Raw genomic sequence first — 17,126 nt, 5'->3', positions numbered from 1 at the left:
TTCACAAACATGTGCTGCGGCAAGATATTATCACTTTTTCGGCACCTGCAATGCAAACATAAAAATTCTAAATAGTTAATTATAAGACCTATTCTTTTGAACACATTTCAAGAGTGGTTGTATATTTTTTGTTAACGTAGTGCTTAAACTGCTATATTCAAAGATGGCTTGAGAAATTGGTGAATCGAGAAGAGAACACGTTTTCTCACAGCAAATTCACAACTGTCAACTCATTGTTCTTCGCCATATTCTTTGTTTACCCGTTGCCACAAATGTCATTCTGCGGGAATGCGCAATCTTGTATTCTATCGTTCTTGGTAGATTTCAGACCTTGTGTGGTAGATGAGGTAGATGTTCGTCGATGTTTTTACGAATCCGATGATAAATCAAATCACCGATGTTTTGAAAAACATGGAAATGTTTCTTGACTAATTTTGGAACACATCAAGATAACCAACCGTTCGCTATGGGAAAACTAAAAATGCAGACCGATATTACTTTTTACGCTGATTTTATCTAAATATTATTTGCGGCAAATAAAAAGTAAAGAAGATATAAGAGGTTAAAAAAAATGTTTTCCGATATTTTAAAATATAAGGGCCGGTTACTCAATGTCTGGTTAACATTAATCGGCGGTTAAACATCGTTATCGACGACTTTGACTCCATGCATATAACAGGGAGTCGGTAACGGCGATAACTATGTTTAACCGGAGATTAGTGTTAACCAGACATTGAGTAACCGGCCCTAAAACTGTTTTATAAATTGTAAAATGTTTACAGCAGAAATGTCAAATGAGTTCCACAACTGTTCACTTGCAATTTTTACTAGTTTTGTGTTCAATAACTTTTTATGCTAGATTTCTCTTCTCAATTTTACGCTCTTTTTGCTTTTACGCTCTCGCTGCATTTTTGTACTGACTTGACAGACTTTAGAGAATGTCTTGCACTTGCCACGTGTAATGGCTACTTTAGAGTACCTCCTTTCGATAAATACTCGGTGCTTGGCCCAAAAGTATCGACACCAAAAACCCTCGGATTTTAAAGTAATGTATCGAGTATGCACTTGTATTTACTTGTATCGTTACATCCCAATGCGCAGATTAAATGAATTGAAAATAGTAACAATAGTAAAGTCGGTTCAGTGATTAAATATAAAATATTGCATATTAGCAATAAAATAAAATCGGATTTCTCTGAAGCTGAGTAAAAACCAGTATTTGCGAAATTTCAAGAGCTTCAAAGGTGACTTCTCATACCATTGCAGGAACTAATTGTCAAGAATTTAATGGAAATTGTAATCGCGCATTATCAAATAATTAAACTAAACAACATTGGTTGCTAGATGCTTGGTTTATTGTGCATATTTTTTGAAAACTTTTACCAAACTGCGTCATAACTTGTAAGCAAAAAATCCTCATATTTATGTATATGGCATGTATGTGTGTGCTTGTATCCATGTATGCATGTACTCGTTTTCTCTTTTGTTTCGTTTATGCCATTTATGCTGCTTTGTTTTCGTGTTTTTTTCGCTGACATTAATGATGCCAGACTACAACCCTGATAGTAAAAGTGATGTAGTTATTTCCAAGTTTTGCAAATGATGTGATCGAGCCGAATTGAAGTGGCTGTTGGACGTGGCAAGCCGTCGCATACACCTATGCGATTCTGTCGACAATGCCGACCATAGTTTTAATTTAAAACGTTTAAATTAACCACACACTTATACGATTTTGCTGCAGCGATTTATTCCAACATTCACAGTTCTTTTCGTCGTGCCGAAATCGCAGACTGCCGCGTTTTGAGAACGAGAAAGGTCAATAGGATTTAACAATATTAAAACAAAATTTAACGTAAGAAAGCCATGGTACAATAATTACAGGTATTGTCTTCCCAGAGAACGCATATTCCGATCTGCCTTATTTGAAAAATATAGTTGCCCACACTTAAAGGTTTACTGCTAGGGAAAGGGAATATTTTCATACACAACATTCCATATATGTGTACGAATTTTAAGCGAACCTTGCAGAGAATTTACTTAATTTGCAAAAGCCAAAAAAAAACATTTGATTAGTATCTATACAAATTCAATATATTTATTGCACACTTTTTTCAAACGTTCTTCTCTTGTTTTGAAAAATTTTAAAAATTAAATTGAGTGAAAACAAAAAGGCAATGCCAGCTAAAAGTAAAAGAATCAATATTGAAATGCGTCAAAATGAAAATAAGGCAGCACTCTCTGGGAAGACAATACCTGTAAGCCCCCTTTCAGACACGTCAGGTCTTGAAAGCAATTTTCTTTATTATAAAAAAAATCCGAAATTCCTCTGTCACGGGTGGGACAACGTTTGTTGCGGGTGGGACACGTACGAATTTTTATATGAAAAGCAGATTTTAATGTGGTCCATATTAACACCCCTATTGCGAATGTCGACTGGCAGTAGATAAACGACTATTAAGCGATTATCGATTATCGATGCTATTGCGAGTGTCGCTTAGTCGCTCAATTAGCGACTGTGAATACTTTTTAATCGCTCATCCTTCTATTGCTGTTTTTTAGTCGTTGGAGTTTGCGTTTATAAAATTTACATAAGAAAGTGGTACTATAATGGATAAAAAGTAAGTCAATTGAACTGGAAGTTGTAAAAAATTGTGAAATATACATATGCATGTATGTGTCTGAATTACAGATCAAAAATTATAAGCAACAAAAGGCAACTTGCGCGGTTGTTCGTACTGATGCAGGAGAGTGAAGACATAGGCAAAGGAATTTCCGGAAAGAGTAGGGTAGGAAGCTCCGCTTCTATTGGAAAAGATACATATACAATATTTCTTGTGCATATAACTCCGGCTACGCCATCCACAGTGTTTTTGCGCAGAGCCAACATCAAAAGTTTATACAAAAAAACTGCATAATTTATTAATTGACTAGTGCTCGGAAATTTGAAATCTTTATTTTAAATTAAAGTTGAATTCTTTCAATACACTTGTTATGTTAAAGTTTTTAAAATCGGGTCACGCGTTTGGACACAAAAACCCAACATCATTGTACAAAAAACTTAACCGTACCGTATTTCTTAAACTTCCATAAAGTTTATTAATGAGGAAAACAGCTTTTCCTGCAAATCATGTAAAGCCTAAAAACTGTGAAGCATCGGAAACGCAACTTCTATTCATAAAACTCACACATGTACATACACCTTCCAAGTCCAAGGGATCCGACGAATCTCGCAATTCCCTCCTTGCTTTAGCTAACTCTACTAATCTATTACCTTCGGATCCACTTCTTCTTCACTAAACCATATTTCAACTGTGTCCATTTTTTTAATTTTATAATAAAAGCAATTATTTAAAAAATGATGTAAATAAAACACTCAAGAAACAAATGTAAACAAACAAACAGCTGTTTACAATTCTATCGACCATTCACAATAGTACAAATTTTTATCGATCAAGTTACACAATAGCAAAATAAAAGATGTTCGACTCGATCGACAAATTTCTATTCTACTGCCAGTCGACACTCGCAATAGGGGCCTAAATATTTGTTATTTGAAAATATAAGAAGCCATGTAGTGGTTTACTTCACTCACGTTTTATCTTAGGATTGTGCCTTTTGTATAGAAGAAAATGCCTAGCACCGCCAGTCAAAAAAAAAATATTAAAATCCAACGCGATTTCTTAGCATCTTCGTATTCACTTTTACCTTCTTAAATTTAATGAGCTATAAAACTGCATACCTACGTCAGTAAAAGTGACGATACGGCCATCGTGAAGGTTTGTAGTGAAATTATTGATAATTTGTATATTTTTTTTTAGATTTTCCGTAAAAGTCAAGTTGGAAAACCTTTTGCGGAGATAAATTTTTAAATCTGGCAACCCTGCCTAGGGATAAAGAAGAGACGAGAAATGAAAATACTAACAAAGGAAATGTTGAACAGCGAATAGAGCAAAAATATTCGATTTCGTAATTTTTTCTTTGTTTGTGCACAACATCCGAGTCGTACGCAAACAAATAATAAGCAGAGTTTAGGTGCTTTTAGTGCAATTTTTTAAGTGGTAATTGGTAGTGTTCAAAGTATACTGAGAAGCTGAAAACAAATATCTAAGATTAAAAAGTTCTTGGTAAGAAATCCATACACACTTACAAACGAACGTCGAAATTACAAAAAATTGTAAACAATCGGAATACGCAGATCAGTATCATGGCTGTGTTGGACTATACAATTCAAAGAAAGAAAAAGGCGTGTCAAATTAAGCCCTAGGGATGTACATATGTATGTAAATAACTTGAGGTAAAGGAAATTACAGGAAAGGGATCTGCAGTGAACAAATACTAAGGTCAGGTCGCATATTTGAGTACATATATACTCAAATAATCAGCTGCTCACCTACAAACAAATACACTTTTATGTATACCATACATCCATACATATGTATGTATATACCCAGCAAACCATAATGTCAGACGATTTGAAATGATTTGATATTGATTTGAAAATAGCGGCTTCTCAATAAAAAGGGAGCTTGATCGACATTTGAAAATATGGTAAACTCAAATCAATTTCAAAGGTTATTTTTAAATTTTACTTCAAATGTGGAAATAAAATTTATTATAAAAAATGTATATTTCATATTTATTTCTTCTTCACGATGTACATGCATAACTATAGAAAAAATTAAGATAAAGTAATTTCTAATAAATTCGTCTTGAAGGAATGCAAAGCCGCGCAAACATCTAATCGACTATTTGTGGGCTTTCTCTTTGCATATTTTTTTGTGTTCAATGTTTTTTTAATCGATTATAATTTTAGGCTTACAATTTTTGATTAAACTGCGCACTTTCATATCATTTGACACTTGCCATGTTTCTTCAAATTAAGCTCAAATGAATTTAAAATGTAAAATGTAAACCTTGTTTTCAATTTGAGAATTCTTTGAGAAAAACATTTGATATCAAATTGAGAAATAAATTTTTCTCAAACGTTCGAAACTGTGTTTGCTGGGTATGTATATCAGAAAAGTGTGTGTATATACTTAGGTATATGCCTATAAAAGTTAATATACATACATATGTATGTATACGGATATATGTATGTAGGTATGTACATATCGTCACCAGAAATGCAAAAACACGCAACAAACATCAGCGTTGAAATGCATAAAGTCGTACTAATAAAAAATAAAAAATTCCATATTCTCTTTTTCATTTATATTATGGATTTCATCGAATTACATCTCCCCACATAATTTTATGAAAAAAAAAAATAAAATATTAGTCACGACTTTTTCAATTTCATTTACGAGATGTTACGTCTTTTGCATTATTATCGTTTGAGAATAGCCCCACAGGTGACCATATGTACATATTTATTTACTAGGTGACCAGATTTCTGGTGCCAAAAATCGGGACATTTCTAAAGCATCGAGTCCGAACATACAATTTTGTTATTAGAATAAAAAGGCTTAATATAGTTTTATTTAAAACAAAACAAAGAGAAAAAAATAAAATATAACTTACTATAGCCGTCATCGATTCGCCAACAATTAGCGAGTGGCGAAACGAACGAACTCAATGAGGTACAACCAAACTCGCTATCGTCCATCCTTGCTAGCTAACTTTGTTGTTGCTTTCACGTGCAAAATTTTTTGTTAAGCGACCGAAACTCAAACGTATGTGTAACTCGAAGTGACTTCGAGTAGCTTGTGGAACAAACCTAATATCAGGTGATGTCACTTAAAGCATAAACAGACGGCAGCGTTGATCCGGATCAACTCGGGAATTAACTGCAGACGACTATTTTCGTATTTCATTTATTCATATTAAAACAAACTAAATTATACCGTTATTTTGATTTCTTAAATTCTACTAACAATGACATATTAGCCCATATGGAATTTTATTATTTTATTATTGTATTTTTTCCTTTAGTTCTGAACATATATGTAACACTTCTATATTGGCAGTAAGCTAACTTCTCAATGTGTAAGCATTCCGAAATCAAAGCGAGACAGTCTAGTACCGTTTTAGTCAATGTATTGTGTACTTGAGTGCCGTTTTTGTATATGTGTTGTGTACATGTTTATTTATAAACGTATGTGTTCCTTTTCTTTCGTACGTGTTTATTGATATATCTGTACTGTAGTGCTTTCGGACGGTACTAGCTCTTACTGCCAATATAGGAGTATTACATATATGGTTCTGAAGTACATGTATATGCGTACTTAGTTTTTAAATATCTTAACTCTAAAGGAAATTTTATTACGACCTTTATTTTCGTTAACTTTTAAAAATTACATTTTTGAATTCTATCAGTTATATTATAAAAAAATTATGCGTTTAAATTGTTAGACCAAAGTGCATTATCGTAGCCATCTGAGGCACTGCTTCAATAATCAGTTGGATATATACAGTATATATTTTACCAAAAATGATTGCAAATACCTAACTCACTGTTTATTCTTTTTTAATATTGCCTGATAATAAAAAGGCAATAATATGACCATCGAAAATGAAAATACAATTTAAAATGGCAACGTTTTGATTATTAAAAGGCAAAAGATGACCATCGGAAAAGAAAATGAACCTAAAGGCGCTGGCCCAATGCAGGCTTGCTTTGCTTGCTTAGCTTTGAAAACTGTCAAAAGTTATTTGGAATATACTAAAACGTCTTCACTTGCTTTAAGCGCCTCAAAGTTTCAAATAGGCAAATGTTTTATTTGAAAGCGTTTCGTAGGCTTTTGACAAAAAAATATGTTCCCGTTCTAAATCAATTCAAACAAACTGCTGCAGACTTTTATGTACAAAAATTGTCTTACGTAATTTAAAAAAATATATGTATAATATTAGTAATTCAAAGTTTAATAAAAAGTAATCTATGTTTCCATATTTATATTTAACATGTCGCTGGCTTAAAGTGAAAAGTTGCTAAGTCCAATTTTACAAATTTTACAGGAACTTTGAATACAACATTTTGCGCGGATTCGATCTCTGTTAAAAAATTTCGTATTATTTTGGCCTTATTCCATATTCGGGGCCTCTTTTGGACTCATAAAATTTATCTTTCATTGAATATAAACGAGAAGAAATAAAACAAGTACCGGAGTCCTTAATTTCTCTTACTTTATATGTCAAAATTTGAGGTTTCATAAAATGTAGACTTATGAACTTTTCACACAAAGCTAGCGATATTTATGATGTCAAACTACTGGTAAATCGTCTCTTGAAAAATCGATTTTTTTCAGTTTTTTGTCTCTAATAAATGTACATATAGGTTTATATGTATGTATAATTATTATCATTCCATTGAAATGCAAAAATTAATTCACATTCATTTAAAAATAAATCTGAAAAGATTATTTTGTATTTCTTTTTTTTTAATTTTCTGGAATTTTATGGCAAAATTATTCTTAGTGTAAGGAAACAGACCTTGACTTTTTAACTACATACGCAGCTGGTTGCTTTGGCAGCGTTCCAAGCCGCCATTTGGCCAAACGAGTTTTTGAAGTAAATCAAAGCAGATTAAAGTAAGCAAGGCGTGCAGAGCAAGCCTGCATTGGGCCAGCGCCTTAAGAATGGCGGCGTCTTGCGCTTATTTGCAAATAGTACCACTAATCAATACTTATTTGCGTGATTTAGTTATTTGCAAATAAAAAATTAACTCAGCATTAATACCGCAAAGTTTACCATTTTGCATTTTGTTATTTGCAAATAATACGTGCGAAAAAACGTAGTTAGTGATACCTACGGATACTTTTCTCACAAAATTGTCTACACCATTTTGACCAGAAATGAAATTGAAATGAATAGAGTAGGCATTACTGTAACGCTGGTGACAACACATTATTATTTCACCATGGACTTACATGATCTTTGTCAGATAACGAGCCACACTTTCATAAAAAGTAGTAAACATTAAATAATCGAAAGGGGAATAGCCTAAAAAGGTAAAATGTCCCTTTCGTATTTATATTTTCGTCACCTTAGCTACAGCCTTTGTTTTTCATATCCACGATTTTTTGAGGGTATTAGTCAAGAATGATGAATACAAGATTGCGCCCATCAGGGAGGAATTTTGAGAATAATTTTTGCGTGACGTCACACTGGTGCAGCTGTGAGAGAGAAATGCCAAAACGCGAACAAGAATGGGAGAACAAGATGAAATTTTGCAAGAGAAACGTAAACAAGTTGCACAAGTGTGACGTCATTCAAACAGCAATTCTGTCAAATTCTCTGAGAGCGGAATAGCGGTACCGAGATGGGCGCCACCTTTCTTCTCTACATCGTGGGTATTAGTATTATTTTTTATAATTGCATTAATTATATTATTAATAAGCATGCTGGCTATGTTTATGACTTACTTTTATTTTATGGCTTTTGTGATAACGAAAGTGCTGCCTCGTTTGTACGAATTTTTTTTTGGCCCAGAGTACAGAGCCAGTCTTAATAAATGAATAAAGAAAACACTGAAAATCGGGACTTAATCGGTACAAATATGAAAAATCAGGACACTTATACGTCCCGACATAAAAAAAAACTCAGCGGCACGAATGGTCTCTCTAACTATGCAGTTAGTATAGGCTATATGTATGTATGTATGTACATATGCATATACAGCTGCTGTCAAAAGAATAGTAGTAGGGCGAACTTTTCAAATAAATGTTAACTAATGGTATAACTCGTGTACCCATCTATACTTTTTTTGTAGTTTATATCGTAGTGTTTATTACATAAGGTTTGTTCCACACGCTGCACAGTGGTCCAATCTACTCTATTAGGGTAATTTAATTATTATATTAAGAACTAGGATAGATATCGCAATGAAATTTTGCACAAATTATGTCTGAATGACTAACAACTTCACCTCATAAAATGGGCAAGATCGAATAGCGACCACGCCTACCAACCATATAATTAAAAAATCGTATTTTAATCCGCTGCACTATGTCCATATCGTTGTAAAGCTCATACAGCTCATCGTCCCATCGTCTGCGGTACTCGCCGTCGCCAACGCGTAAAAACCCGTAAATCTTCCTTTTAGCACTTGGGCACGGTTATAGATACCTGCATACCTAAAACTTTTTTAACTATTTGGGATGAATTAAAAATAGAAAGTCCGTTATGTATATACTTTATTGACGCCGGATCCGAATCAGCCACCTAATATGTGTAAAATATGTATAAAATAAAAAAAAATTGCTAAAAAGTCAGATCAAGCTTAACAACTTTTAGGGCCGTTTCCTCATCTAACCTTTAGATTACCGGCCACTTTATCGTCTCGATATATGAGTTTTCGTTTTTTCATCAGCGCATTAATTTCTCGAATCGATAAATTGTTGTTCACCCGATGCAACCTCTAAAAATGTGTACCCAACTTAAAATTTTGGTTCATGAGTCAGATATATTAGATACTAGATCGCCCTCACCCGCTTCGCTGAGTGTATGAAATTTTTACATGCTACATTGAGTAAAATTTATTTCAAGAAAACTCAATTCAAAAACAGGAGATGCTTTCCATTTCCAGACAACCGGTCAGGTACGAGCATGATTTTTAATTTCGACCAAACTCAAATATATTGTTTGTTGGTCCAAATAATGAGACGTATTTTTTCTATTGGCTCGGAAAAAATGTTCGGCCGAAATAAACGCGATTTTGTTTTTCATGCAAAAATCGATATTCGAATTGACAGTGAGAATGTTTTTTAAAATGCCCATAACTTTGTCAAAATTTAATAGATTCCAACAATGTTTTTAATCAAATGTCAGTAATTCTTGTCACTTCAAGATAGAATGATATAATTATTGATTTTCATTATTTAAAATTTTTTATTTAACAATAAAAATAAGTGCAATTTTTTTTTAAATTTAATTTCTCAAAAAGTGTATTTTTTTTTCTCTCAAACTTTTTTACCGGGAAAGAGACACTTTGAACTACAATCAACCCAAATCTCTAATAGCGAAGTTTTTTTTTCTGAGTTATGATTTTTTATAGAAAATATACGTTTTTGTGGTACATACTACAATATTCTTATATTGTTTAACTAAATGGAACATATGTAGGTAATATATCAGGAAAAAATACAGCCGTGATAATTTTTTGTGTATCAAATAGATATTAGAACACACTTTCCACCATACAGTTTCGAAATATAAAATCACATTTTTATAATCTTTGAAGCATGTGCTTGTTTTATTTTTAATTTTACAATATATTTTAAAATTTCAGAAAGCGCGATTTTGCACACACAATTATTATATATACATACATACATCCGTGCAATACGATAATCGAATACATATAGATCTATAAAGCTTCGGATTAAAAAGTTGCTGAAGTCGATATCGAATTACAAATTGCACTTGGGTATTCAGCTCTCTAGGAGTTCTGTGCTACTTTGCGCACAACTTCGGCAGAGAGTTATTGGAATAAGATGTCTGCGGACTCACCTCGACGCCAGTCCCATGGCATAGCTGTGCCTGCAATTGTTCCGCCCCAGGTTGTGAGTGATCGATCGATTCTGGACTCCGCCATTGGGTTTATTAGCGATGTAACGTTGGTGACGCATCAGTCGCACACTGAGCCCAAAGACACAATAATATGGGCAAGGTTTGAGACAACTGCTGATATAAGTGATCCATGCTTTGGCGCTGATTGGGAAATGGAAGGGCATGTGGCTCCGCCGTTGCTATTAGTACTCGGTTATGGACTTGGTGTACAAGTGTGGGCAATACCGGCAAACGGCGAGGCTATTGAAGTACTCTCGTGGCGTCATGGTGTTGTCTCGACGTTGCGTGTCCTGCCGACACCTGGTCCTACGCGATTTACGGATGAGCATGGACGTGCTGATGAAACGATGGACGCTTTTGCCGAAAAACGGCCTTTGATTGCATTAGTGGACAGCGGTACGGCTTCCACGCAGCCACAGTTTTGTACCCTAAATTTTGTATCTCTTAAGACTGGAAAGCAAGTGAAGACGATTAAATTTAAAAATCCAATTCTTGATGTACTCGCAAATCGTTCGTCCTTGGTGGCTGTATTTCATGAACGTCTAGCTGTTTTTGATGCCGGTACACTGGAAGATCGACTTTCTATAACTACTTGCTATCCGAGTCCTGGGTATGTTTTATTTATAGCTATGCTAATTTCTGATGTATAAACGTAATTGTTTTCTTAAGCATTAATCCGAACCCTGTGGCTCTGGGACAACGTTGGCTAGCCTATGCTGAGCAAAAGTTAATTCCGTCAAAACGCAGTGGTGGCGGCTGGGATGGCGAGGGCATAGCCAGCTATACAGCAACTGTACTAAATGCCGCAAAGTCGTTTGGTAAAGGATTGCGAGAGCTTGGTGAGCAAGTGGCAGCAGGTTTGACGGGAACATCTGGCAGTGGCAGCTTATCAAAAAATAGTAGTTTCGATTCCAGCACTGGCGTCGAAGCCAAACAACCGGGCATTGTTACTATAATGGATATGGAGGTTAAACATTGCATTAACGAATCGTACACACCCAAATGCTCATACAATATCGATCGCCATATTTAATAATACATTAGTGTAGCAAGCTATCTCATAATCTTGAATCCAAATTTGTAATAGTGCATATTTTTTGAAATTGAACTTCCTCGTCACGAAAATAATTTAACAAGGCGAGCAACGAAAGTATCTCTCTCTTCCTCCACTCTCTCTCTCTCTCTCTCTCTGCCATCACTCTCGGTTTCTCCCTTCGATCTCTCTTTCTTGCCGCCTTTATACTGAACTATCGAAACGTGCTTAAGCGGTTTAGGGTAAAGCTTAGTATCCAGCTCTTAAGAAAAGCAAAAACTCCATATAAAATGACGTACAAGAAATGGCTAAGAAATTTTCTTGAGTCAAATTTCCTTAAGGCAGTACGCAGTTCTTCAGAAATTTAGTACGCTTTCTACTAGGGTTTTCTAAATTTTTTTGTGAAAAAAGAGCACAAGGCAACTCAGGTTTGCAACAGAAATATATGCCCGTTCCATTATTTCTTGAGGAAAGAGTGAGGCAACAGGCTGTGAGGTATAAAAAATGTCAAAATTCCTTGGACACACACGCGAAATAATGGCAATTTTTTCTTGACCGTTTTCTTAAGAGCTGGATACTAAGCTTAAAGATTAACTTAATGAAAATGAAAATGAATGTTGAGATTGAGATATCCGCAGCATGAAAGCAATAAGAAGTAAATCGAAAGACATTTAAAATGCGTATGTAGTATGGCTCAGGCGCACTAATTTTTAGAATGGCGATCAAAAATGTTTGAGAATTTGTTTCTTTTTTTCTGCAAAATACTTAATGTACATAGTTTTTGTAATATTTTTGCGCTTTTAATTTTTTCTCTCAGCAAATCAATAAAGACTACAGTCCCAACTCAACAACATCCAGCACTGGCGTTATTGACAATGAATCCATTGTAGCTCATTTTATCGCCCACTCAGAAGCTGTTGTGGCTATGGAGTTCGACAACTCAGGCATGTTGTTGTTAACTGCAGACAGGCGCGGTCATGATTTCCATGTTTTCCGTATACAACCACATCCAGTAAGCGCTAGTTTGTCAGCGGTACATCATCTGTATGTATTACATAGGGGCGACACCAGTGCAAAGGTTCAAAATATAGCATTTTCTCTGGACTCAAGATGGGTAGCGGTTTCAACTTTGCGTGGAACTACTCACGTCTTCCCAATAACACCGTACGGTGGTCCAATGGGTGTGCGGACACATACTTCGTTACATGTTGTTAATAAACTGTCCCGGTTTCATCGATCTGCAGGCTTGTCAGCAGATGGACGATCAAATTCTCCAATTTCTCATTCGGAAAGTACGACTTTTATGCAATCACTGCAACCGTACCACAATACGACACTCCCACCATTTCCACGTCCTACAATTGTTTTGGCTTTGGCTCAGCTACGACAGCCATTTGCGCTCGGTTCTCCTCCTGGATCTGCGGGGCTTGCTATGCACGGTAAAATCGGTGTGAGTACTGGTGGTACATCTAGCGCCTCACAGCGACAAAGACACTCTTCGTTGTCAGATGACAATGGAAAACCTTTGAGTGTATGTGCTATTTTTGCAAAATCTCGTTCTTGGTTACTTGAACCACCAAATGTCACTCGGGAAGCATCACATCGGATTCAGCGCAAGGCAGTTGATTCGCTTTTCGTCATGGCTGGCCATGGTGCTCTAATTCAATACGATTTGGATACGAAACTTGCATCAAGTAATATACATATATATTGTTTTTCTTCATTAAGTATATAATACTAAGATAGGATATTTTTTGATAGATATAGCCAAAGAAAAAAATTTGTGATGACACTCCAATTGAATTGGAAGTGGAAGCTAAAGCGCAATGGAATCTTGGTAGACGAAGAGATGGATCTCATGAATTGATGCCACCATTAACAAATGATAATTGGTTAATGAAGGATCGATATTCCTGTTTAATGTTGGATAGTATACATAATTTTGATGACGTGGAGGAAAAAACCGAGAGTTGGGTATCACAAGTAGAAATAATAACACACGCCGGACCACATCGTCGCCTTTGGATGGGGCCACAATGCGTGTTCAAAACCTACAACACACCCAGCGGGTCTCTTACCTAAATCTTTCAAAAACTGAAACTGAATAATCAACTGTGAATTTTAGGTCTAATTTGAACCATGTCGATGTCGAGGCCGTGGAAATAGGGGTAACCAAGCCTACGCCCACAGCTGCAGCTATGCGATCGCACCCATTAAGTATGCCAGCCACTGCTACAGCGCGCTGCTCCTTGCCGGTCCTCATCGAATCGGGTTCTTACAGTACGTAGACAACTTATTTTAAGTTGAATCGATTTTGATTTTTTTTTGGTTCATAAAATTCAATCATTAGGTAGTATAGAGCAAAGTCCTAAGCTTATGGATCGTTTTCATCACGATCACTTGGATTCTGATTTTGCCGTATCGCATGGGGATTCTAGACTGAAGGAGGATTTGGCCGATGCTATGCGCGAATCACCCTCTGTATCTGAGGTTCACAAAATTACTGGTAAGTCGTGTTTATGTTTTAATTAAAACATGCGGTGGTGTAGGGTTTTTCGTTTCGAAGTTAGCTTTATAATATTTATTCACTTATAGTATATATGTATGCATGTACTAGCTTTCGTCCGCGTGATATATTTCGTTTAACCATATGTTTCAAATGTAATAATAATTCGCTTTGAACAAAGGTGGGGGTCATATAAGAATAAACTTGAAGATAATAGTAAATAGATTTGCACTGCTTTTCTGGCGCATGCGAAAACCTGAGCGGATGGTAAATAGAGCCAAGTTGATTGTCTTACAAAGCTGAGAGAACAATGAAACTAAGCTTTCATTAGCTATTTGCGGTATTTCATACTTAATTATATCTGTAGACAGACACCAACGCATTCGCATTAACGTGTTGGCATCATGAGATGGGCGTTTTTTATTTTGCTCCTCATTTTCTCCTTGCAATTTTTCTAATGCGCTCAGCTTCTTATCGATTTTCATCATTGTTGATTTGAGGTTGGATGGCTCAGCAGCAATTTCACAAACCTTCTGCATAATGATTAATTTTGTAATTATGCTCCCTATGGATGCTTCCGTTCCAGCTTTTAAAACCAACTCACTGTTGTTGGACAATTGATTTCCATCTTTGGTGCTTCATCAGAACGGCGGACATATTAAATTTTGGAAGTTGTGAAAGTAGAAGCTTTTACTTCGTTTTATTTGCCAATTTACCTTTCGTTACTTGAAAATTGCCTTTTAGTCTTCTTGAACTCATCAAATTTTTCTATTATGAGGTTAGTTGAGCATTTTCGTTTCATATAAAAAAACGAATAAAAATAAAGACAAAAGCGAATAAAAGAAAGAGTTGTTTACAAAACTCCGCTCTGGATACTGCAGCAGGGTAAACTCAGATGTGCCCAACGTATGTCCGGCAGGCGAAGAGTCATCTCACACACCTCTTTCCGTGCCCACTGAACCCCGCTGAACTAACGCTTCTCTTCCCCTGGTCCAACCCAGTCTGACTGGCATCCTTGCCGAGCCTTCCGTTGGTTGAGCTTGACGACAGCGACGAATGGCCTCGTCAGAATATGTACTTTGCGTACGTTCCACTCAAGGATGAAAATAACTAACTAAGAGATTGGCAATCCTTGCGTCGACGGACCCAACGAACGTTGGCCAACACTCATCTTTTGACGCAAGTAAGTACGGCAATGCTGACAGTTGTATAACCTTGCATTTACACAAGACAAGACAATTGAGAATACGTATTAGTTGTCACATTGTTTGAGTAAAGTAGGTGTCCAGACAATCAACTGTCTTCGAAAAACCAATAGCAATGATGAAAACATCGATAGAAGTGTGAATATATATTAAAAAAGGGTGAATGTGTTGCCATTGTATCTGCAAAATTTACTTGTGTAAACCCAAGTACGCGGCCAAAAGGAACAGCTGATTTTTGTTTGCAGACACAACACTTAGGGACGTTTTCACCATTTCGGGCTAACATTTATCCCCAGTTGAACATCGTTACCTACCCAATGCTAAATGAATGGAGTCAGTACCATCGGTAACGATGTTTAACTGGCGATTAGTGTTAACCAGAGTTGGTGAAAATAGCCCTTAGTTGCAGCCAAGATACGCACCCACCCTCTGTGCAGCAAAAAATATGCGCTCAACAATGCAAGGAAAGCTTAACATCGAAAAGCTGCAATCACAACAGACGGCCAATTTATTCGCCACTCGTCTCACACACCTGCTATCTGAGAGCACTCTTCAACAAATCGACATACGCGATCAGTGGAGCCACGTTTCTCGCTCATTAAGTACCGCCACCGAAGAAACAGTCGGATTTCAGCGAGCGCGAAAGAACAATTGGTACGATGAGGAGTGCCAGGAAGCTGCAGAGAAAAAAGATGCCGCCTACAAGGCCACGCTGCGAACGCGAGCCATGTCGGACCGTTGTAGGGAACTGAAGAGGGAAGCGAGACGTATTTGCCGCATTAAGAAGAGAGAGGCCGAAATACGTGAGTGCGAAGAGCTTGTAATGCTGGCCAACAGGAAAAACGCCCGAATATTTTTTGAGAAAGTTAGACGATTTACTGAATGGCGACCTAGAGACTGAATAATAATAATTGGCGCTTACACATATGTTAGTGTTTGGGCGAGCTTCTCCTCTGATTTGTGGCGTGCGCCTTGATGTTGTCACACAAATGGGAGGGACCCAAAATTTTACGCCGACTCTGAACGGCGTTTGTATTTTTATGAGAAGCTGTTTTTCGTGGCAGAAATATACTCGGAGGTTAGGAAAAATCTTTTTTCTACATTTTTGTGTTTTTTTTTGTTGCGATGTTGCTTTTTTGCTTTTACCAGGGCTTGAACCCAGGCCCTGCGAAGTAAAAGCGCGCACTGCTTACCACTACTCCACAGCGGCCGCCAGAATGTTCTTAAATTATGGAGGGAACACTTTTCCACCCTGACTGGCAGTAGTGGAGAACACGAACCGGAGCCCCCAGTCGATGACGATGGAGTCGGTGTCCCGCTGCCTGACTATGACGAGGAATGAATACCGATTACGCGGCTGAAACACATTAACGCTACTGGAGCTGACGGCCCGCCGACGACTGGAATTTAAGTGTGTTCTGCCCAATCTACAAGAAAGGCGACCCCGCCATACGCGCCAACTACCGCGGGATCAGCCTTCGAAGCATAGTTTACAAGGTCTTATCGAGTGAATGTGTGAAAGACTGAAGCCCACCGTCAACGAACTAGATGGATTTATCATTGGGGCTTTAGACCTGGGCTCGAATCGTAACATCTGTTCACGGATCGAAAACTATACGAAAGAAAATTACGTGATACGTCAGTCGTATAACCTGAATGGGATAAAGAGTACGTTCACCTATGTCATAATCCGAAAAATGTGTTTTTACGTGACGAGTAATACGATATCGTATGTGACGATTCGAGCGCTGGCAAATTCATTATAGATCCGTTATTCACAATACGCCAAGTCTTGGAAAAACCCGCGAGAATAGGATCGACACTCACCATTTATTTCGTCGCCTGGGTAAAAGATTGTCGTAAGCGCCATTTTGAC

The 17,126-nt window shown here is 36.6% G+C and overlaps 1 protein-coding gene across 1 annotated transcript in view; it reads left to right on the top strand.

Moving 5' to 3' along the window:
- Positions 1–1,047: 1,047 nt before the first annotated feature.
- The window catches only part of LOC118750742, a 32,795-nt gene continuing 16,716 nt past the window's right edge, over positions 1,048–17,126 (top strand). Inside the window, 8 exon segments of the mRNA XM_036485476.1 lie at positions 1,048–1,401; positions 10,226–11,116; positions 11,176–11,473; positions 12,357–13,233; positions 13,301–13,314; positions 13,316–13,608; positions 13,665–13,819; positions 13,890–14,045. Of these exon segments, the coding sequence (XP_036341369.1) occupies positions 10,431–11,116; positions 11,176–11,473; positions 12,357–13,233; positions 13,301–13,314; positions 13,316–13,608; positions 13,665–13,819; positions 13,890–14,045 (2,479 nt within the window). The 5' untranslated portion in view covers positions 1,048–1,401; positions 10,226–10,430.

Source organism: Rhagoletis pomonella, unplaced genomic scaffold, assembly GCF_013731165.1.
Source record: "Rhagoletis pomonella isolate Grant_MI unplaced genomic scaffold, Rhpom_1.0 Rhpom_scaffold_00382, whole genome shotgun sequence".
NCBI lineage: Eukaryota > Metazoa > Arthropoda > Insecta > Diptera > Tephritidae > Rhagoletis > Rhagoletis pomonella.
This window is presented reverse-complemented; position numbering and strand designations above follow the sequence as displayed.